Consider the following 23744-nt stretch of genomic DNA (forward strand, 5'->3'; position numbering starts at 1 on the left):
GTCACCTTGGGATGACAGGGAACTCCTGGAGCCGTATCTGCAGGGAGCCGTATCTGCTGCCTGTCACTTCTGTGCAGTCCTAGGTGGCTATTCTGCTAACGAGGAACATTTGATTGACTCTGTAATGAGAGGTTCTTATTCTGCGGTGGCAGAAGGAAGATGGGGTTCCACAAGCCATATTGAGCATGCGCTTGCCATCCCCACTCAGACCACTGTGGTGGCTGCTTGCAGTCATTGTCAGCTGTCTCTCAGGTTCCCTGAGACACTCCAAGGAAGCTCTTGAGAATGGCAGGAGGTCGACAGAGATGACTCAGTGATTAAGAGCACTGCCTGTTCTTCCAAAGGTCCCGAGTTCAATTCCCAGCAACCACATGGTGGTTCACAACCATCTGTAATGAGGTCTGGTGCCCTCTTGAGGAAGAGAACTGGTCAGTCGTCCTCATCAACTTAGACTATGAAACCCAATATGGACAAGTTCAACAGAACTGCCATATATGGACTGCCCATACTTGCTTCAACATTGCTAGGGCATTAAAAAAAAAAAGTTGGGGAACTTGTGATTCTGTGCTTTGAGCTCCTTTCTGCTGAAGTTACTTAGAGAGCTCGTGGGGCATAACTACACTCTGCCTGAGCCACGGAAGGTACCAACACCATCCCAAGCCTGTGGTCGAGTGAAGGAAGCATCCAGAAGAATTCATGATGGGGAAATCAAAATGCATTTGAAAAATTAAAAGAGCAGTGTTAAATCTTGGTCAAGGTACCTGGAAAAAACCACATCAGATAACACAAATGAATGGTTAACCAAAAAGACTCAGTGGCTCCTGTTGGGGCATCGCGGCAGAGTGGGCTTTGGTTTTACCCGTGTGGGTAAAAGGTTCAGAGAAGGGCATCTGGACATGGCTGATTGTTCTCTGTTCTCTACCAGGCTGCCTGTGAGCATAACAACGCCAAAACGATGTGCAGACTTTGAAAACCGGTCTGTGTTGTGTTCTGTGAGCGCAAAGTCTATACCTCCAGCTCTGAGGGTCTGAGATTTAAAAGAAAAAAGTGGAACATTTTCAAATCAAGTGTGTGAAAGGCTAGCTAAACCTGTGTGAACTTCAAGTTTAACATTTACACGTGTGTTTGGTACGACTAGAATTTAGAAGACAATGCCTAGAACTCACATGTGTGCTCATGAAAGTTTGTTTTTGGGAAATGGTTTAATATATTATTTTTGTCTTCAATGACAGTACTCAGCCTTTAGTTGACGCTAACCATATTCAGTAAGAGACAGAGGGTGGCCGATGTTGGGCAAAGTTTCTGCTGTTTGAGCGATTGTTAAGGAGTTTCAGTTTTTGTGTTTTGTAATTTTTGTAAAATTATCCTAGCGCACTTCTATGGAACAGCTGTTTTATGCATATGAGCTCCTCGATAAAGCAATCACTGCAATGAACTGGAATTGCATGCTAACAACTTTGTCGGATGGGTCATCAGTCCTCGACCATTGCTATGTCAAGGTAAGGGCGGACAGTCTCACATCAGGTCGATGCTTCTCTTCAGCAAGAAAAGAGCCGGCTTTTCAAGGAGGCACGTAAAGTGTGGTTTCCTCTCATAGGCCAGAAATAGCTCTTCCCCGAAGAGTTCAAGGAGGGGTGGTGTCTTTGAGTTTGTCAGTGAAGCGGCCACGCTAAGAGAACACGTGTTGTCACGTGAGCCAGCTGCTCAGGGCTAAAAGTGAGCGGAAGTAAATGGCTATGAATAAGACAGAGCTCGAAAGATAATAAGGCACAGCTATTTTTTTAGGCTGTTCTGATAACAATTTTCCTTTTTAATGTCTTCTTCTATTCTCCTGGACGGAAGGACTCTCATGACATAGACGGGGTTACTTACAAGCCGATCTCAGCGAATAGCTTCATCATGGATCTGCATCTTGAGTTAATTCATGCTCAGCACCGTGTAGCCGTTGTACTTCTTGACCAACTGCAAGGTAGTGGCCCAGAAGTAACCATACAGAATACATTTGAAGTGCGGTTCAAAGGGAGAACTGATTAAATCTTGTAGTTGTGTATTTGTTGCCCACTTTTCCAAATAAGTTTTATTATTTTATTTTTGTCTCTTTGGATTAATATAAATAAATACTTTGGTTTATCAGGTTACACTTTGCATAGCAGGCCGATAGATTTTTAAGAAAATATGATTATATTTATTTGCTTATAGTAAGTTATTGTTGTTTTGCTAATTCATGCTTATAATAAGTTATTGATGTTTTGCTAATTCAATAGAACAAGCATTTATTTAGTATCTACCAAGATCCTTTGTTTTTGCCTTTTTATGTCTTCATCCTTTTATATTTTATTTTAAACATTTATATGGTGTTAATAATGGTTTTCTATGTGACCCTTTAGATGTAGAGAGAGCAGACAATAATGAAAACATCTCTGTTCATAAGTAAACTGAAAACCCGATAGAGCATTTCTGTTACATAAACCAGCTTCCCGAGGATAATTAGCCATAAACAGTATTTGAAACTGAAAATAAGTCGTTCAGAAATGCAATTTAAAGCTCAATAGAATGATTGTGTCTGGTTTCCTTCAAAAATACTCATTATTTTCTATATCACCCTTTATGGAAGCATTGGACTTTGTTTGTTCTTGGGGTGACTGTCTAATGGTTTACCCTCCAACTGTTGTTTAGTAGGTCTTTGAAGGCCAAATGAGTTTTCATGAGGGACCACACACAGATATCGACAGGAGGCCTAAGCTCGGTTTTGGTGGAGTTAGTTAAGGTTTCATGCCATATCCCTGAGTCTCCTTGGCTCTTCTGCTGTTCCTTTATTGATCTTCTGCCCTAGCCTATGCTATTATTTCATCCCTCTGTCTCTCTTCACTCAAGTATGCTGCCGCCAGACCCGCGCTCCAGAAGTGCTGCTTGTGCCTGTCTTACCCAAGAGCGTCACGGTGGCTGCTCACTGATGGCCGCAGCTTTAGATATAACCCATCTATATCTGCACTGAGAGCGTCCCATAAATCTTATCCTTCAGTGGTGTCTGGTTCTGTCTTTTCACCAGTCACTATCATTTAGCACTCATTAGCACAAATAATAAAATTCAGTGGAAGGGATGTGCTGTCCGGGATTGTCAGGAAACCCTATGGCTTGGTCACTGTTCTGTTGCTGCAAAGAGACATTATGGCCAAGGAAGCATAAAAGAAGCATCTATTTGGGGGCTTCCTTACAGTTTTAGAGGGTAAGTCCATGACCATCCTGACAGGGGACATGGCATCAGACAGTGGGCATAACATTGGTGCAGTGACTGAGGGCTGTATCTGGATCTACTAGGTGGAGGTAAAGAAAGGGAGTGACTGGGTCTGGCATGGTATTTCGAAACCTCAAAGTCACCCCCAGTGACACAATTCCTCCTACAAGGCCACACCTACTAATCCTCCCTAAAATGTTCCATCAGCTAGGGACCACATCTTCAAATCTATGAGTCTATGAGGGCCATTCTCACTCAGACCTCCACACTCTGCATACCTTGCGGGACAGAACCAAAATAGTGCCAGGTCTTTTTCGTGGACCTGACATGAAGGTCATCTCCTTTCTTTGTCCCCAGCCAGCACAGCTCCATCCGTGTTTCTTTCATCTCTCATCTGCATTGTACCACAGTGATAGTCAGTCCTAACTGTGCACAGACTGTATACCCACAGTCCTTTGTGTTTTAGATGGAAATTGCTAGGCTTTCACTGTCCGGGGAACTTTGTATTTTCCAGGAACTATGGTGACACATGTTTTCTAGAAAGGACCAGGGACAGTTTGGCATTTTATGTAAGAACAAGGTAAAGTAGACGAGAGTTCCACAAGGTGGTTTTCCTTGAGATGAAACAGAAAATTGACTATTTTTATAATTTGAAAACTCTATGTCCTGAAGTGCACCACTGGAAAAAGAGGAGGTCACGTTGAAAGTACAACCTGCCGGGTATGGCGGCACAAACCTGTAGTTCTAACATGTGGGAAGTGAGAACAAGCAACGGATTATCGGTTCGAGTCCTGCCTGGGCTGCATAGCAAGTTCAGAACCAGCCTGAGCCAAATAGGGCTGCTTCAATCAAAAATAAACCAAGGTCTGGACTTAGAGCGTAGTGGTAGAACCTACACCTGGCAATGCCCAAGGTCGTGGGTTTGTTCCCCAGCATGGAAAACAAAAGGTTTCCTGTTTGGTTTATAATCGGAGGCGTTCTTCAGTTTTGCAGATTCCAACTGTTAGCACAAATCCCAAAGGTTTGGAAAAAGTAAAAGAACCTACAAACTCCGAGTGTTTCTCAGGTAGGCAATTCATGTTGTATCAGTTGTAGTTCAAAAAATTTAAATGATGACGTTCATCTTGGTCTTTTAGTAACTATTTGTTTGCCTTTACAGAGTTAACTGTAATAAATAAAATCAAGAAGAACAAGCTTTCCAAAGCCAGCTACCTGATGCAGAAGGCCCTTTTACTGTTTGAGAAAGACACAGGCTGTGCAACTTCGCGGAACTTGTTGATGGTAATATTTCATTTTTCTACTTCTTCTTGTCCTGACATACACCTGTGTTAAAGTGAGTGATCTGTTTATCTTTCAAAAACTTGTTTTGAGCTGGATGGTGGTGGCGCACACCTTCAATCCCAGCACTCGGGAGGCAGAGGCAGGCAGATCTCTGTGAGTTCAAGGCCAGCTTGGTCTATGGAGCTAGTTCCAGAACAGACTCCAAAGCTACAGAGAAACCCTGTCTTGAAAAACAAGCAGGAAAACAAACGAACAAGGAACAAACAAAACAAAAAAACAAGCAAGTAAATAATATTTTGTTCTTTGGCATCTGATTATGAACTTCCTGGCCACCTCACATGGAGTTGCCTGATCAGGGGGACTAAGCTCTACCTCAAGTCCGGAACTGTTTGGAAATGAATGTTTGTGTTTCTAGAGACAACTGACATGGGATGTCAACTAAAAGGAGGAGGAGTCAAAGTAGGGGAAATTCAAATTGGAGCAGCACTAGCCCTTCTAGTGCCATTCTTTGTGCCAGAGTTAAAATGCATAAAGCCTATTGACTGAGGTAGTTTCATCCAGACAGAGGCTGATAACTTATAGAGCAACATTCTTGATGTCTTTTAAGAAATGTAATGTTGGATATGAAACACAGGCCCCATGTATGCTGAGCCCTCTACCCCTGGGCCACCCCAGATCTGATCTTGTTGCTACCTTTAATGTGGTCTCATGCTGGGAATTCTTTTGTCTTTTCTCTGATCTATGATAGAAGGTTTTAGTAGAACTTTCTGAAGGCAGTCACGTTGCATGTTAGATTTTCATTTTGCCCCATGCATGACTTATGAAAGGTTGATGGCATGATCTGTGTTTGGTAGTGTCCCAGCACTTCGAGAAAGTGTGTGGAGATAGGAACTTTGTTTGTTTGGCTCACCATGTGGGGATTCCAGTTCATGGGTCTGTGGTGGGGATACAGTAGAGCCTGGGGGAAGCATTTGCTGTCAGGGACCCCATGCACCGCATGGTGGCTAGGAAGGAGAGAGGTGGAATAGTAATATCCCCTTTAAAAGCGCGTCCCCATGTTAAAGGTCTCACTGCCTTCCAGTAAAGGACTATTGATCAAACTTTTAACATGTGGGACTTTGGGAGGCATTCCATATCCTAATAGAGTGCTGGCCTCGTGAATATTACATAAAACAAAAAGTAGTGCTACCAGTAACTTGGCCAATAAGACAAAGAAAAGCCAGGTCAAATCCAGGTCTGTTACGAGAGGTTGAAGACAGAACACATATATGTAGTATGTGAGAGTGCTAAGACGGAGAAGCGGAAGCTAGAAGGAAACATGAAGAGACTGCCCCAGGAGAGGGAGGGGAGGAGAAGAAGGCATCGCCCGGGAGCAGGCTACAAGGTGGGCCTTTCCTTTGGTGCAGAAAGGAAGGAAGAGCAGATAGATGCACACGTAAGAAGCTTGTTGGTGTGGAGGCAGGAGGATGAGTTGATGCTGTCAGGGAAGGAAATAAGGCATCAAGGTGGAGGCTTTATTGTTATAGAAAAATAATAAAACTGGACCACCCTATAGGATCTCATCAGAGACCAGAAATCGAGATTCTGAAAAAAGCTAGAAGGATGTGTTTGCAGTTAGCAAGTAGATTTTTCAAAAACTTGGACATAGACAGGAGTTGAACATTGAATGAACACTGAGTAGCTGAAGATAAGGGATACCTGGAGGAGAAAGAACGCTCCAGGTGGAGAACAATGTGGGCAGCGTCTCAAGAGTCCAGAAGTCGTTGAGCACTCACAGTGAGGGCTTGGATGTGGCGGGGCAGGGGAAGGTTGGGGGAAAGATGGTGATGCTTGAAACCGGATGGAAAGCAGACAGGCATCCAAAGAGCTCTTACATAGCTGGCCAAGGGCTTTGGATGGATCAATGCTATCATTGTTCAGGGTGGCCAAGTCTGTCCCGGCAGTATCAGGGAAGAGCTTTTGGGTTTGCAGCATTGAGTGGGGGATGGGGATTGATGTCAGCATGGGTGATCTGAACAGGCAGGGTCAAGGAGCCTAAGCCTCCTGGGAAGATTTGCATATGTTCAGATCCGCATGTATTCAGATTCTGTTTTCCCGGTAGACAACTCGTGGCTGTGTACTTAGGACATTGGCATTCCAGTCCCATTTCTAGGGAGAATAAAATGTAATTTCCTTAAACAATACTGCTCTCGGGACTAAGCCCACATGCCCTCGGAGCCTGGTGAGATTGAGACCTTGGATGCTTCCTTCCTGCTTCCATAATATGCCATTTCCTTGTTATAGCTCTACTTCCTTCGAGGCAGCGGAGGAGGAGAGTGGGGGAAGGGAGTCTAAGTTTTCAGGTCTTTTTATTTCCTAAGACTGTTGGAACTCAAGAAAAATTATGAGTATAATGTCCTAAGAAGCCCCATGAGATGTGCTTTGAGATGCTATTTTTTTTATAAGGGATCCCCAGCAAGGGATTGTACTTGCTGGGAGCATGTTGAATATTTATCTTGAGGTCCCGAATCTTCGATAGCCACCTCTGCTCCTCAGCGGCAGTTTTCATCCAAGTGTTTGGTGTCATGATCGCTCCTTGGGGCACTCTCTAAACAGTGCTGTTCTGACTCAAATAATTGTCAAACTTTCTTTCCTTATGGAAGATAAATAAACTTCTTTCCCCTGGCAATCATTCTCTCCCGAAGAACATCACAAAATGTTTTACATTATCAGGGTCCTGTAATAAAATTGTCCCCAAATCAGAAATTGATGTGTCACCTGATGTCATAAAAAGGCAGGAAAAGCGTTGGTCTCTTAGGAACTCCTAAATAATTCATTCTCTGTTTTGGTTTTTTGAAAGTTTTCTGCCCTTGTGGAAACATAATCGTATCAAGTATCTGTGATTCCAAACTGATTAAAAGTGAGCCAATGTGTGGCCGCAGACAAGGAACAGACTTTTGATAATACTAGCTTTCCAAATGGGACGGGTGGCTTCTTTTCTTGTGTAGAGAATGCCTTTATCCCATTCTCCTGCCTTGACTGTTTGACTCTGTTAATCTGCTTTGGCTTTGCCCATGAGGCCATGTCTTTATTGTAAGGGATGGCACCTAGCACCTCTACTGGATGCTTTTCTCCCTTTGAGCCGAGCAGCCCCCATGTGGCTTATGTTAGACCATTTAGTTCACTGAGGAGTCTACCAGATGACCTTTCAGCGTCTTAGTAGAAAGAGACTGAGATGCTCCTAAGGCATTTGGGGGCAGTGTTCTATGATGCTGCTTCCTGCATTTCCCTCTCCAAATATCACCGAAGGAGGGACGACTCCTCCCCATTAGCTATAATCTGTTTAGCGTGGATGCTAAAGATGCAAAAGGGACCTATTCACTGCTCCCTCCTTGGAAGCAACTCCAGGGTACACACCCCTGGAGCAACCCCTTGCTGGAAACAGAGACTCTCTGTGCCCTCTGCAAGGGAACGGAGCTTACAACCCCTTGGTTGCTATACCGGTGCGCTGATGAGAAGGTCGTGACCCTGTTCTGGGGATCCTCTGTCCCTTTGATCCCCTCTTCATTTTCTCTGTAGCTTCTGTTGCAAAGAAACTCAACTGTTGCATCTGCTTTTCTCCTAATTCTGTCTGCTGGAGCTGAAGATAAAAACCAGCAGCACCAAATCCTGATATTAGTACCCCCAAATCTAAGCAAGGGAGCATTGTGGCTTAACAGAGGCATTTTTATTATTGATACAGCATGTAATTGTATAGTTCTATTTTGGAAGCAGAGCTACGAGGGAAACCAGAGCCACTGGAAGTTCTTGTAAGTCCCGGCTTTAATATTTCCAGAATTTATGTCTGTGTTTCTATCCTGTGAACCGAACTGGCAGTAATTGAGTTTATTTCTTTTTCTTATTTATGGAATTTCAGTCAGCTCAATCCTATTTGTTTTTCTTGAGGGAAGTATGAATCGTTTTTTTTTTCTTGAGACCCTCTCAGTTCTTTATGTCTGTTCTCTACCGAAGTCTCCCTTTCGGAAGAGCAGAGGCCTTTCTGCTTCTGACCCCTCTAACGAGTGAAGGGAGCAGGCAAAAGCACATTGACCTAAGTACGGCCATTTTGGTTCAGGTTCCCTAGCCCCCGGGGAGCTGAGAACTTTCCAGTGGCTGACCAACTTCTTCCCTAAACCACAGAAATAGTCATTGTGAGATTTTAGTTCTCTGGAAACATCACGGCTGTTCCTAACAACAGAAGGAACAAATGGATCCGATTGGTTGGACTGAAAGGCTTGCATTGTATGTCAGTTGACAATGATGGAACATTCAAGGAGGTTCTAATCTCTAAATCCTGATGAGAATTGGTGAAAACTGCAGCTGTAGCTTGGCAACCAATGTTTGTGATGTTTGGCTGCTAAGCCCCACTCACTTCTGCCCCGCTCAGGGGAGTCAGCAGAAACAAGGCTCCCGGGTCCTTGTCCTGCAGCCCTGATCGATCAGTGACCCACTCCTGTGGTGAACTAGTAAAATCCTTGGAACCCATAAGTGCTGTGTCTCTCCTTCCTCGTGGCACATACTTGGCTAGGTGTGACAACGAGGTCGTGGTTTGAACCCTGGGTTTCAAACCCTGACAATGGTTTGGGCATAGTTACATAGTAGAGGTTTTCTTTTCTTCTGTCCTAGAGGTACAGTGTAGTGAACTTTATCTGGTTTACCTTCCCAAGGTTTTTTTCTGTTTATCTTTGCATTTCGATACAGTAGCATGGTGTTAGGAGTCAGGTTTGGGTAGAGTTCTGGTTCTGCCAGAGATTGGCTGTGTATCCTGTGTTAGTGATATCCTCTTAAGTCTTAAAATGTTCATCTATTAAGTCTGGTGATGCACACACCTTTAATCCCAGCACTTGTGAGGCAGAGGCAGGTGGATTTCTGTGAGTTTGAGGCCAACATGGTCTACACTGAGAGTTCCAGGCTAGACAATACTACATAGTGAGACCCTGTCTCCGAAAAAAAAAACAACAACAACAACAACAAAAAACCAAACAACAAAAGAAAAGGAAACCCAAAACAAAACAGTAAAACATTTGTCTATTAAAGGGAGGTTCTTAGAAAGGCTTGATGAAATGGCACATACAAAATTCTTAGCTTTTGGCACAGAGTGAACAGTCCATAAGAGTTAGCCATTATTATTATTATAATTGTTATCATTATTACTCCACCCACACTTTCAGCGCTCGGTAGCATTTGATGAGACTTGTTGTCTGAGCCTTGGCTGTATTAATTGTCATGAGATGACACATCCCTTTCCATGCCTTTTCTTAGCATTATTTTTGAAGCCATGTTTTTTATCCTCTGCAATATTCCTGGCTACGGTTCTTGGGAGATGACTTAATCTGCCTCTCCTCTCCTTCCGAGGTGTACCTCATCACGCTGGGACGCGGAATGTTCCTCAGGGAGGTCTCCTGTAGTGAATGTGGCACTCCGTCCCCACAGCATCGTGATGGCTGTTTACATGCATCTCAATCACACCCTCAGGAGGGCATTACATCTTTCCATTAGTGCCGTGATGCCCTGTGGGCAGCAGGCCCGTGTCTGACGTATTTAATGTCAGCCTGTCTTCATAAGTGTTGGCACACTTCTAAGAGAGGCAGGTCTCCTTTTTCTCTAATGGAACTGTAGGCAGAGACATTTGCATTCATACAAAAATACTTAGGGCCTCAGTTTATGCAGCCCACGGATGCACAAATAACCGTGAAAAGCGTGGTTGCTTCTTCCTTTGCTTGCTGCTGCGGAAGCCCCTTTCCTTTGAGGGTTCTGGTTAACCTTTTTCCTTGGTCAGCAAAGGGTCTTTTCTTCCTCGAGGTTTGGTCAGCCCTTCGAATTCCCAAAGGCTGTCAGGAGAGCATGTGGCGTTGGCTATTTTCGTTATCTGACATGTCTGGGAAAGCAAGCGTGTGAGCTGAGACTGGGAAGAACCTGTCCAGATTCTGCAGTTCTAAGGCCTCGGCAGCCCGAAGCATCTCTGTAGGTAACACTCAGGTCTTTATTGACACCCTTTCAAAATTGACTTCAGTTGTTTTTGAGATTATTTTCCCTTCTGGATCTCTCCCCCCCACCCCCGATATTTCCCTCTGTGTGGTTGAAGGTCTTAAATCACTCCCAGACACTCTCTTGTGAATGGACGTTACTAGCAGCTGCAGAATTTGCCTTACTGAGCTGGGCGTTTATTTATTTATTTTTTTAACAAGCATTAGAGTCTGCCTTCATTTCTGTCATGGACTTTATTTGACCCAAACCTGGGACTTTATTTTGGGCTTTTCTTTCACTACTTTTTCATACAAACTTTGATATTTCTGCTCACATATTTTAAATTGGGCCACAGGATCGGAGTCAGGGATCTCCTCTGAAAGTTGGTCAAGACTCAGTCAGAGCATTTTTTTTTTTATCATGTAGTTTAAAATGAATCATAGTCAACACCCTTCGCCACCATCATGGTTCAGTTTCACTTTCATTTAGAACCCAGTGACTGAATCCGAAGAGATAAATAAGGCACCATCCCTGACATCAAGGCATTCATGACAAGGCGTGGACATTTGGGTACACAGATGGCATGCGGTCCAGTACCCACTGAAGTAAAGTCAGTGAAGATACATAGGGAGGGATGCCTGGGAGCATGGGGTTGCCATGGAGATGTCAGTGGAGATGATGCTCGAGCAGGGCTTGAGCCAGCAGAGAAGATGTGAGGCTGCCTGGGAAGGGGGAATTGCTTGGGAGTTCATGGTTTTAAAGGTTTAGTCCAAACAGAGAGGAACACAAGACAGTCAAGAGTAGACAGGGAGACAGAAGATATGTCCTTGACCTTCACAAAAGCTCCTGGCCCTTCAGTAGATAGATGCTAGAGGCTGTTTTCAGAGTCACGACAAGAAGTTGGGAGACCAGAGAGTGAGCAGAAAACCACCTCTTTGTTATATCAGAGAGCAGGCTGTTGGTCGATGCAGTGTGTCGTTAGGTTTTGGAAAGGAGTGGCTGTAAAGCCCTTCCAATGCGCTTTAACAGGTGATCCAGCCTTCTGTCCAGGCTTTGAGGTTAGAGACATCCAGGAGAGCATTAAGACCATCCTAGAGGAGGAAGCATGAAGGGGCTGCAGGGAGAGAGACAGTCTTCCCTGGAAAAACAAGAACAAACCACCCAGAGGTGCCTCATTAGGAGAGACAGCTGCCAGGTACAGCGTGGGAGGAAAGCAGGCAGGGCCCCCGAACATGGAACGTTTTCCGGGAGGCTTTCATGGTGGTCGGTTGGAGGTTCCACACCAGAAAATCTAACTCGGCCTTGTCAGGGGGCTGAAGAATCTGGTACCAGGTAAGAAAATAAGCATATTGCAGCTCTGGAGAAGATGCTGAAGGAGCATCAGATCCTGTCACCTCCTCAAGTCTCTGCGTTCCAGAGGGCGTGGCCTGACTTCTGTGGGAGGATGAGAGGCCACGGGGAGTCTGGGACGTGTCGTTTCTTACCCGAAGCAGTAGTTGACAATCCTTGCTGCGCTTCAGAATCATCCGGAACATTTGTTAATGTTATATATACTCAAGTCCTACTTCTGGGTTTTTGTTTTGTGTTAGTGATGGGGCATCCTGGGACACCATGTTCTGAGATAAGGAAAAAAAATGCAAGGCCTTTCTGAGTGGGCCCGTGTATGGCTAAGATTTGTGACCGTCAGTGCAGAGCTCTTCCCCAAGCTTCAGATAAGTAGAATTTTAAAAGATGCATATTTGCAGATACATTTTAGTTACTGCCAGTGATTTCAGAGCTGCGTGCCAGCTACTCAAATACAGCATACAAAGGGCAAGGTAGTTTTCATCTTAACGAGAAAGCCGTCTCGAACCCTGGTCTTATAATCTGCACTGATACGCGATGCTAGTTTGAGCACTTGGCCTTGAGCAGCACTTTGAGACATACTCAAACACCGTTGTGTCTTTTCTTTTTTAAAAATTTTTATTGCTTTATAAATAATACCATTAAAAATTTCCACTTCCTCCCCTCCTCCCATTTCCCTCCTACTCCCCCCCTTCCCCTCCCCCTCCAGTCGTAAGAGAGGGCAAGATACCCTGCTCTGTGAAGTCCAAGGCCCTCCCCGCTCCATCCAGGCCTAGGAAGGTGTGCATCCAAATGGACAAGGATCCCAAAAAGCCAGTACATGCAGTAGAAACAAGTCCCAGTGCCCTTATCAATGGCTTCTCAGTCAGCCCCCATTGTCAGCCACATTCAAAGTTGGGTTTGGTCACATGCTCTTTCAGTACCAGTCCAACTGACTTTGGTGAGCTCCCATTAGATCAGGCACACTGTCTCAGTGGATGGATCAACCCTTTCGCGGTCCTGACTTCCTTGCTCATATTCTCCCTCCTTCTGCTCCTTCTATTGGACCTTGGGAGCTCAGTCCAGTGCTCCGATGTGGGTCTCTGTCCATGAGTCTTTTCTTTATTGAGCTTGAAGTCCAGGTCTCCAAGTGGAAACTTCAGACTCTGCATGTCTCCTGTAGGAGAGACGACATGGGCCTCTTGCAGCTGAAGGGGAGTGCTTGGGATTCGGAAGACAGACATTTAGTCTTCTTCGCTGTAGGAACTTCCCTTTTGCATTTGTTACCGACGGGGAGAGCCTCAGAATGCAGTGGAATGGTAGCCTTCCTCTCTTCGCGGGCTTCCCTGGAGATTCCCGCAGTGTTTGTGAGGAGCGCCGAGAGAGTCATCTCAGTGCTTTGATGTTTGCCTAGCTAGTGAGTTTTTGAAAATTAGTACTATATGTTTAAAAAGTTCAACTATCTTTAAAAATAGTTATGACTCTGTATTTTATGCGTCTAAATATTTGCTAAACATGAGTATTGTGCCATGTGTATGCCTGGTGCCTGCAGAGGCCAGAGAGGTCATTGGCTCTCTGGAACTGGGATTGTAGAAGGTTGTGAGCCACTCTGTGGGTGCTGGGAACAAGCCAGGGTCCTCTGGAGGAATAAACCACAAAAGACAAATACATAAATATATTTGCTTTGCTTGGGATTATTGAGACTAAAACATTGCTATTATTATTTTAGCTGGTGTAATTAGTATTGTTAGGAAATTTACACATCCCTGTTGGCACAGTTCATCTGGTTTTTAAAACACTGTTTAGATCTGAAAGTTTGGCATTGTTTCTGTGTATAACTGCTTGAAATAATGATTGCTTTGCCCTCAGAATTGCAGCATTCTGAAAATATCTTTGTCTTTTTAAACTTCATTTTAATGCTATAAACTCTTTATCACATCCCTTTTTAAAAACCACATGTGTCAGCATTGTATTTCTTGAGACTTAACGTGGCAAATGGTATTATGGGTAGGTTCATGGTTTGTCGGTGTGAATGCAGGTGTCTGTGGTATGTACGGACTTGCAAAGCATAACAAAGTGTGATGGTTGATAACCAGAGGATTGCAAGCCAGAAATGTCTCCTATTAAGATATGACCATCGCATTTAGACGTATGCATCTGATTGCATTGATGAGGTTCATTCAGTAGTCTGTTACCGTCCTGCCAGAAACACACTGGCATATATACGCATGCCTCGGAGGTTCCAGAAATGGCATACAGAGAGAGAGCCTTTACCACAAGGGAATGCTGCAAATACAAAGGAGGCTCAAGCTCCCGGAATGTATTTTTCTATTTTCACACTTCGTTACAGGAAGCGTATGCCTTAATTGAGAAGATCGAAGCAGAACAAAACGCCCTCTATTCCCACCAGAAGTTCTTGGAGAGTTCAAAAACAAAGAAGAGCCGAATCCCTCCCCCACCCATCCTGCTCGCCCGAACCCACCGCTCTGTGACTCTGAAACCCGCTCCCTTTTTTTCAGACACTAAGGTAAGGCGCCCTTCCTCACACCACGTTGTCCTAAGCAACCTCATAACTGTAATGGCTCTGGTTATTACCATTTTCAGCACCCGAATAGTCTTATTTATAAGCACGGAACATCAGGTTGATGTGTTCATGTCTTATCTACACTTAATTTATTCATGATACTTCCCCTTTATGAGTTGCCCTCTAAAGCTCCCTCGAACACCGCTACGTGTCTCAGTCCCAGTGGCGCTGCTGCGCGCTGACAGTGATCTCAAGGTGGAGCAAGGGCTGCCGTGGAATTGGAGGGCAGTGGAGAGGGTAGTTCCTCCGAGAGCCAGCACCGGACACAAAGCAACTGGACATGGGAATTTGAAGGCGGTGGGTCCAGCGCCTTGGTTCTCAACCTGTGGGTCGCGACCTCTTTGGGGGTCACATATCAGATATTTACATTATAATTCATAGCAGTGGCAAAATTACAGTCAGGAAGCAGCAGCAAAAATAATCATATGGCTGGGGGGGGGGTCACCACAGCACGAGGAACTATATGAAAGGGTCGCAGCATCAGGAAGGTTGAGAGTCTCTGGTCTGGAGATACTGTGACAGGTCCCCTCAAGTCACTGTGGTAACCAGTGACAACCCACACATCTCCAGTCACAAATCTATGCCTTGCATTTATTAGGATGAACCTCGTCTTCCATCCCGGAGTCCCGGAACTCGGCCCGAATGGGAATAAACACTTGGGATTTCATTTCCTAAGAAGAAACTGACTCCAGCTGATTTATATTTTAAATATTGCTCTTTCCTCTTTAGGTGCTCTTTGATGTTGTTCTACAATACAATCCTATCTTTGGTTATCTTCAGGGCATTCTGCACGCAGAGCCTTTGAAGTCAAGCACGTCTAAGTTTGAAACTCCAGCTTCCTCTCTTGCTGGCAGTACAACTTTAGGAAGGCCAAATAGTTTGAAGATTTCTTCTCATTTGTAAAGTAAAGTGTGTTTATCGTGAAAAGAAGCTGGCACAGGACTGGAGACGTGTGTAGTTTGTAGGGAGCTTGCCCAGCACTCAGGAAGTCCTTGTTCTGGCCCCAGAGTCACATGACTACCCCGGTGTGGTGCCCCGGGCCTGTAATCTCAGCACTTTGAAGGTGGAGGCAGAAAGACCAGTTTGTGGTCCTCCCTGACTCTGCAGCGTGTTCAAGGCCAACATGAGACCCCATTTAAAAAATTAACTGTACTAGCCGGGCAGTGGTGGCACGTGCATTTAATCCCATCACCCAGGAGGCAGAGGCATGCAGAACTCTGTGAGTTCAAGGCCAGCCTGGTCTACAGAGCGAGGTGCAGGATAGCCAGGGCTACACAGAGAAACCCTGCCTCAAAAAAAAAAAAATAAAATAAGCAAACAAAAATGAGAAAGGGGGTGGGGGAAGAGAGAGAGAGAGAATACACTGAACTAATATATAACATTCTCGGCAGATTAGCTGATGACTTTCTACTTTTGTTAAACGTATGTAATAGAATTTATCAGAGTGATTACTGGAGTTATAGGCCGTGACTGCATTATTTTGCGATATTTTTTTTTATTAGTTCTGTACAATGAGCTTTTTTCTTTTGAATGTCAGCTGTCAAGTTCTTTGTGCGTTCACAGGCACCAGGCAAAGCACGGATAGAGTGTGGCTCCTTCTTGAGTGAGTTAGATGGATGGGGGTGGCCCTTCTTGAGAAGTAGGTTTACCTTCTTGTTGTTTTGCTCTCTGAGATTGTGGGAGTAGAAATAGCATCACTTTAGGGGTAGGTGTTCCACCTTGGAGATTTTGGAAATCTGTGATAAGAAGAAGGCGGCTTCACGGGCTTTAGAAAATTAGCACAGAACAAGGGATATGGAATTTACTGTTGGCTTTCAAATTATTTTGGTTTAACCCAAACTTTAATTTTTTAGGATTACTATTTAGTGACCGTTTTATTTTATATTTATTAAACATGAGAAGACAGTAGCACCTCATATTTGACCCGTGGCTCGAATGCCTTTTCATGGCACATATACAATAACATTGATGTCAATTACTCGTTAGGCCCGCTGCTTCAGGCCAGTTCACCGTTTGCTTCCCGTTTGTGGCCACCAGGTGGCGCTGTGGGCTCATGCAAGTTTGCTGGTTCGTTGGTTTGGCCATCTTTTTGTTTTAGTGAAAACTCTGCAGGCTTTGGTTTCATTAAAATCCATTTCTATAGCTGCAAATGCTAATGTTACTTACATTGTCTATAAAATCTTATTTCCAAAGTTAGCGATTTGTTCACACCGTCTCTAATCTTATGTAGATTCTAATTACACATTGCTTCTTTGTGTTACACAAACTAGGAGCGAAATAAAAATATAAAATGCTTTTAGGGAGAATCTGCCCTCTGGATTCTGGTTTGTGCGGTGTAATTTAGAACTGTGACAACCTGTCATACACCGGTCTCTCTGCCCCTCCCCCAGGGGAAGCGTGTTTGTGTGGGTTATCAAGAGACGGTAAGTCCATTATTTTTGGTGTTTGTGTTTTGTTTTGTTCTGAGTTTTATCCTTGTCTTCCAGCCTCCGGGATTCAGCGTCCTCTCTTCTCTCTCTCCCTCTCTCTCTGCTCATGTGGGCTGACACTCTTAATTTGCCATAAATGTCATAATAACCCGAGGAGTTTTCTGTGGAAGCACAAAGGGTCAGACTCACTGAAGCTGGGGAACCTGGGATGGGTTGGCTGTTGGCAATTTTAGAGAGTGGCTGGGCGGTGGTGGCCAAGCCTTTAATCCCAGCACTCAGGAGGCAGAGGCAGGAGGATCTCTGTGAGTTTGAGGCCAGCCTGGGCTACAAGAGCAAGTTCCAGGACAGGCTCCAAAGCCACAGAGAAACCCTGTCTTGGAGAAAAAAAGAAGTAATTGATTTTGTACAAATTATTCTTTTACAAAGTGACCTAGAGTGGAATCAGGGTTCAGAGCCCCTCACGCAGCTTAGACCCCGGTGCTCCATGCGGTGTATTTCGTCAATGCTGCCGTGTCTCAGTGCCTCATCTCTCTGACTTCCCAGCCTTGGGTTTTGTCAGGTATACGTGTCACGTGATGATCTCCTCTCACGATGTGGGTACAGGCTGAATCTGGAGAGGACTTGTGAAAAGGCCTGGGATAGCTCAGGGGGAAACAAGAAAGATTTGACAAATGGGATTTCATGAAATTAAAAAAAACAAAACAAACAAAAAACAATGCTAAACAAAAGCCTCTTTACAGCCAAGGGAGCAGCCCAGTGAGGAGGCAGCTTGTAGAGGTGCCTCTGCTTGCCGCATCGCTGATGGAGGCTTAATATTCAGATCACGTGGAGGACCAAAAAGACTGTACCTGGGGCTGGAGACCCAGCTCGGCGGTTAGGAGCACTCAGCGCCTCCTGTAGAGGGCCCCGGTGTGGGTCCCAGCCCTTGCATCCAGGTGGTCACAAATGCTGTAACTCTAGAAGTGAGCAGGCGGTGCTCAAAGGATGAGGTGCTAGTGGCCAACAACCACAGGCAAATGTTCACTCTTCTTAACCCCCAGGGAAGACCCCCCAAAGCAGCCTGGAGAGAGCCCCTCTTACCCCACATGGCTTGACGCTAGTGAGGTTGTGGGCGAACGGGCCACTCATACGCCGCCTGCGGAAGTAGAATTCCTTTGTGTTCCTCCCTAGGGTGCACGTGTGTGTGGAGACACCACAGAGAGCGGAGCTGTAGCTCCATGTGACCAAGTTTACCCCTCCTTGGTTCTTTCACTCCCGTGTTTTCAGTCGTATCCATCATAGCTAGGTTATAGAACCCGCCTGGATGTCCATCTACAGACAAATGGACGGAGAGAATGCAGAATATATACACAGCCACAAAAGTATGAATTATATTATGTTAGTTATAGTATATTATATATATATTATGAATGAATTATATCGTTATTTAGGAAAACGGGTGGAGGACACTATATTAAGCAAAATAAGTCGTACTCAAATAGACAGACCTTGCGTGTTTCTCTCATTTTCAAATTCCAGCTTTTCTGTAGATGCATTAAATTATGCCTGTGTGTAGGACATGGAAGCAGAGGGGAGACTGGGAGTGTCACTGAGAAGAGCAGGAGAGGAGGGGGAAAGAGCGAACATGGCCAAAGCTCTTGTTGTACTTGCGTGGAATTGTCTTCCTTAAAGCCATCACTGTGTATAGTGAATGTATGCCACTAAGAAGGAAAATATGTGCCAGCTTGCTAATGTTACTTAGTGCAAAGGATTGCTCAACTAACAGTAATTAGAGGAGGCAATAATGAGGGTCAGGGCAAGGGAATGGCTCAGTGGGTAAAAGTGCTGGCCAAGCAAGCCTAAGGATGTGGGTTCAAACTCCCAGAACCAAGATAAGAGCCGAATACACAGCACAAGGGTGTCATGGCCTCGCTCCTCTGTGGAGCAAGGAGGATGAGACAGGAGTCTCTCCGAAGGCTCGTGGGCTAGTGAGCCTGTTGTTCTTACATGGAAAAAATCAAGAATCCTATCTGACGTCCGTACACACACTGTGTGCACGTGAGTGTGCGCTCTTGCATGTGCACACACATATCTGTCAGAGAGAGAGCGAGGGGGGGAGAGGAAAGAGAGAGGGAGAAGAGAGAGGGGGGGGAGAGAGGAAAGAGAGAGGGAGAGGGAGAGAGAGAGAGAGAGAGAGAGAGAGAGAAAGAGAGAGAGAGATTATGAGTAATATTTTAGACGTGATTGTCCTAGGTAAGCAAACCCTACATTTGTCGTTGACCTTTTAAAGAGGGCATGCACACATAGACTCAGATGCCATAGCTACGTTTGTTGTTGAACGGTTATTGGTTTTGCTCCACTCACACCGAGGAGATCAAGCCCTGTTAGACCGCAACTGACGCTGTCTCTCTCCCCGCCAGGTGTCCTGGTACTGCATACTGGGTTGCAAAGCCGAAGGAAGCTATGGGAAAGTAAGACTCAACAACAACCATCTCCCAAACTCTGGAGAAGCGGTACGTCAGGCTCTCCTCCAGGAGACTTCCCCGAAGCCTCCTTCATGACAACCGAGTGTGTGCTCCCCCATGAAGTCATTACCACAGTGGATTGACACTAATTCCAACCCGAGTCACAACTAAGATCCAACAGTGAAGGAGAAGCTTTATCCAATTATGATTTAATAGTCGCACCGCCTTAATTCTCTGAGTAAAAGCTGAGATGTTTTCCGTTCACAGATCCCAGCTGACGGCAGGAGCACCTTTGAAGTTAAAGGTTTAGAAACCAATGAAAGATACGTATTTGCAATCGCTGCTTACTCTTCCAGTGGGAAACTCATCGGTGATGCTGTTGGCGAGACAACCAAACCAATCCTCATCTACCCACCGCTTTCTGCTGTCACTGCCCGGATGTACTTGACACAGGTAGAAAAGATGGCTGCTAGGCTCTCTCTGGTCTTCTTTTCTCGTTCTCGTAAGCACTTGCTAACTGATGTCCGATGGAAGAAAAATCACAGTAGGCATTCCACAGTGCCTGTGATACGTATTTTCCGTGATTGTAGCCTACTTCATAAAACGCAAATCGTTGCCTCCCCTATTAGTGAGTTTGCCTTCTCATAGAACATTGCCCCCGGGAGTACAGATGTAATTTTAGACGTTTTGGGAAATACGGCAGTGCACATGAATAAATGTTATCTGTTACTACCCGGAGTAGCAGGTCTTACCCTGGGGCAGCGTTGTCAGTGCCTGGTGACACTTTTGGTTGTCACAACCTAGGAATGCTGCTGGCATCTGTGAGTAGAGGCTAGGGATGCTGATACGCAGCATACAGTGTGACAGGACAGCCTTCTGCAACAAAGAAGGACCCAGCACACGCTGGGGATGTCACTCAGTGGTAACAGAATGCGAGCCCAGCATGCACACACTGGGGGCCCAGTCACAAACACTGGGAAAAAATCCAATACATCCAATACAAAATGTCAGTACCACCAGGATGAGAAAGAAGCCCACGTCCAGAGACGCCTCATGTATCTGTCTGTCTGTCTATCTGTTTGCCTGTTTGTCTGTAATCTATCTGTCTGTCTGTCTACCTATCTATCCACCATCTATCTATATATGCAATTGTATATGCATGTAATATACACACATATATTATGAATTTTTATATATTGTTTTTAACCATACATACTATTTTACATGATAGTTTCTCTCCCTCCCTCCCTCCCTCCCTCCCTCCCTCCCTCCTTCCCTCCCTCCCTTCCTCCCTCCCTTCCTTTCTATTTTTCCCCCTTTCCCCCATTTTTGACTTTTCAAGACAAGGTTTCTCTGTGTAGCCCTGGTTATTCTGGAACTTGCTCTGCAGACTAGCCTGGCCTTGAACTCAGAGACCCACCCACCCTGCCTCCCGAGTGCTGGGGTTAAAGGCGCCACACCCAGCTGACGTTTTTATTTACTGTATCATTCTTATTTCTCTATTTTATTAGAAAATTTCATATGAAGTACTCTTTAATGATCCATATGTATTAAATTATTATTATTTTTCTAAAGATTTATTTATTTATTTATTATGTACAGTGTTCTGCCTACATGTGTACCTACACCCCAGAAGAGGGCACCAAATCCCATTATAGATGGTACTGAGCCACCATGTGGTTGCTGGGAATTGAACTCAGGACCTCTGGAAGAACAGTCAGTGTTCTTAACCGCTGAGCCATCTCTCCAGCTCCTAAATTATTATTTTTTTAAAAATTAAAAGATAACTATGTAATCCCCATTCTCTTTCTTCCTTTTAATCCCTCCCCTACTTTCCCACCCTATAGAATTCATGGCTTCTTTTCTCTAATACTGTATTGAGTCTTGTGGGCATGAGCCTTAGTAATGCCCTATGCTGGCTATCTTGATACTCTTCAGGGCATTGCTATTGTAAAAAAGCTAAAATACACGTCACTGCATGCGCATCTTTAACTGCACCCATGACCACTTTTTAGGACCAATTCATAGAAAGGAACTTTGTGGGTCAGTGGACTCAGGGAGACCCAAGTTCAGACTTGAGCCCTGCACATGCGGTACTGAGCAAGTGGGCTTTGTGTGTGAAGGATGGGTAGCAACAGGACGTCCGCAGGTCTGAGGAATGTCAACGGAGTGACATATGTCAAATGTTTAACAATAACATTTTCTCACAGTACACACTGAAGAAATATTATTATTGTTAGTCGTAGATACACTCAAGATTAACCTTCCTGCTGACAGCTGTTGTCTGACTGAAGAGGTGTCACCCATGAACAGGACACCAGGCCTGGAGTACCTAATTTTAAGCCTATTGTTGGCTGTAGAGTGGATGACTTTCTAAATTTTATCGTATTTCTATTGTGCTGTGCTATTTTTCTCTTAATAGTTGATTAGCATTATAGGCTTAGATCTCACTGGCACTTTATATGATCATATTTTTCAGAGAAAATTAAATTGAGAGAATTGCTAAAATTTGTCTCTCATTGGTGTAGCATGTCACACTGGCTCAGGGTTTTCTGGCATTCTGATTTCTTTAAAACTTAATATATTCTCTAATTTGCAGCCATGGCATTATTGTGAGGCACTGAATATTTCATCAAGACCTAATTTTTCTCCCGGGAGTGTTTTGACTCTTGGGTTCCATTTGGCAGAACTTTCATTGCAAGTTAATAAAACGAAGTCCAGCCTGTGCTGCTGGGATAATGAGAAGCGCCATGGAGCCATGACCTGTGTCTCTTTATTGACACTGTATTTGCATTTCTCCGGGTCACTCAAGATAGCTGATGGGCATCTCCCATAATGCCCAGTGGCTTGAGCAGACATCACTCGCTAAACCTCCTTAATTCTTAGATTGGAAGATAAAGTTTTTATGTACTCTAGGTTAACATACCCCTCCCCTTTTTTCCTTTTTTAAAGTAAAATCTGGTTTCATAACAGTGGTTAGCTTTTAGGTTTCAGGACAACCTGTTCATTAAAATGCGTTATCCTAAGTATTATGGAGTCGAAGATGAGCCCCTGGTTATCGTGGCCTTGGGGGTGTAGGCTGTGCTATTGTTCCATGTTAGTCTATAAACATTCGTAAGGTCAGGTCTTCCACTAATGTAGAACACTGGTAATTTAGTCTGTTTGGATTTTTAATAAAAGGAATTCTTTAGAATTACATTATTTTGTAAACATTCCCTCATTTTTGTCCTCATTTGTGTTTACTGTTTTTAAAGCAGGTAGTAGTTAAAGAATATATTCTCAACCTCCCGAATGCTGCTCTCCTTTAAGGCAGCTCATGTTGTGGTGACCTCCAACCACAAAATAGATTATTTTGTTGCTACTTCATAACTGTAATTTTGCTGCTGTTGCGAATCGTAATGTCAATATCTCATATGCAGGATATCTATTCTGTGATACCCACAGGGGTCACGACACCGAGGTTAGAACCTCCGCCCTAAACTTTCTAAGGTGACAGATGGTAAGTCTAAGTCATGGATCAACTCCTGTCTTCCTGCCTTTGTGTCTACATTCCAAAGGCTCAAGTACCTGATGTTGGTCTTCTCATGCTCTCTCTAAACTAGATCAGCTGGAACTGTATCCTGGCTTTAGGGTTCAACTCAAGCCTCGCACTCCCTCCTTATAAAGTGTGCAGTCTGTATGAAGACCCCCCTCCATGCACACACACTTGTGGTCTTTATAGCTTCGCTGTACTGTTGTGCGGTTTATGCTTTCAGCTTGGTTCCAGTCACATGGGGATGGGGCATTCGTAGGCTGACGGGCGCCTGCGCCGCCAGCAGTGAGCGCAGGGTAGGAACTTTCGGGAAAGCATACTGCTTGGTGAGTCAGGAGGAATCATTTGATAGACGAGAGAGGTTCTGGCCCTGCAAGCTTTTCCCATGAGTGGATAATGTTCTAGCAACGCATCCTTTCTGTGCTTAATTCAGTGAATTTATTTATGTCTTATCATTTGAAGCAGCGTGAAAGTCGTTTGGTGAAGGTTCACGTTATGTATGCATTTAAATAGAAGAATTTTTAGAAATCCCCTTAAATATATTCCATCAAAAGAAGGCCAGTCGGTTATTTTTTCTTTTCCTACTGGGCTTCTCAGCTTCACCAGTGAAATTATTTTTCTCAGCACTGGATCTGTTAAACTTAAAAGATATGGACTCTTCGAAAGCATTTCCGTTTTATTCTTCACCCTTTTCAGCTGCCAACTCTTTGTTGCACAAAAGCTCGGAAAGTGTCAGTCAGAACCAGGACAGAATGAAATATATTTCATGTATCAGGTTGGGGAAATCTGATTGTTTCTCTTGGAGCAGATTGTTCATTATAACGGTATCTATAATAAATGGGGCGTACTGCTGAGATGGATGGAAATGAAATTAATTTGGCTCAGATGTGATTTTTGTTTTGCTTATGAGGATTTGAAACATCCTTACAGA

At 44.4% G+C, this 23744-nt stretch overlaps 1 protein-coding gene across 2 annotated transcripts in view; it reads left to right on the forward strand.

Annotated features, from left to right (window-relative positions):
• The window catches only part of Cfap54 (cilia and flagella associated protein 54), a 270869-nt gene that overhangs the window by 52658 nt on the left and 194467 nt on the right, over positions 1-23744 (forward strand). For both annotated transcript variants that reach the window (XR_015736721.1, XM_087901949.1), the window contains exons 16-22: positions 1371-1499; positions 1843-1969; positions 4221-4301; positions 4395-4516; positions 14175-14351; positions 19237-19329; positions 19549-19734. Coding sequence is in view for 1 of the 2 variants with exons in the window: in XM_087901949.1 (XP_087758075.1) it covers positions 1371-1499; positions 1843-1969; positions 4221-4301; positions 4395-4516; positions 14175-14351; positions 19237-19329; positions 19549-19734 (915 nt within the window). In the remaining variant the exon portion in view is untranslated. The remainder of the gene's footprint in view (positions 1-1370; positions 1500-1842; positions 1970-4220; positions 4302-4394; positions 4517-14174; positions 14352-19236; positions 19330-19548; positions 19735-23744) is intronic.

This window comes from Myodes glareolus, chromosome 26 (genome assembly GCF_982192425.1).
Source record: "Myodes glareolus chromosome 26, mMyoGla1.1, whole genome shotgun sequence".
In the NCBI taxonomy this organism is placed as follows: Eukaryota; Metazoa; Chordata; class Mammalia; order Rodentia; family Cricetidae; genus Myodes; species Myodes glareolus.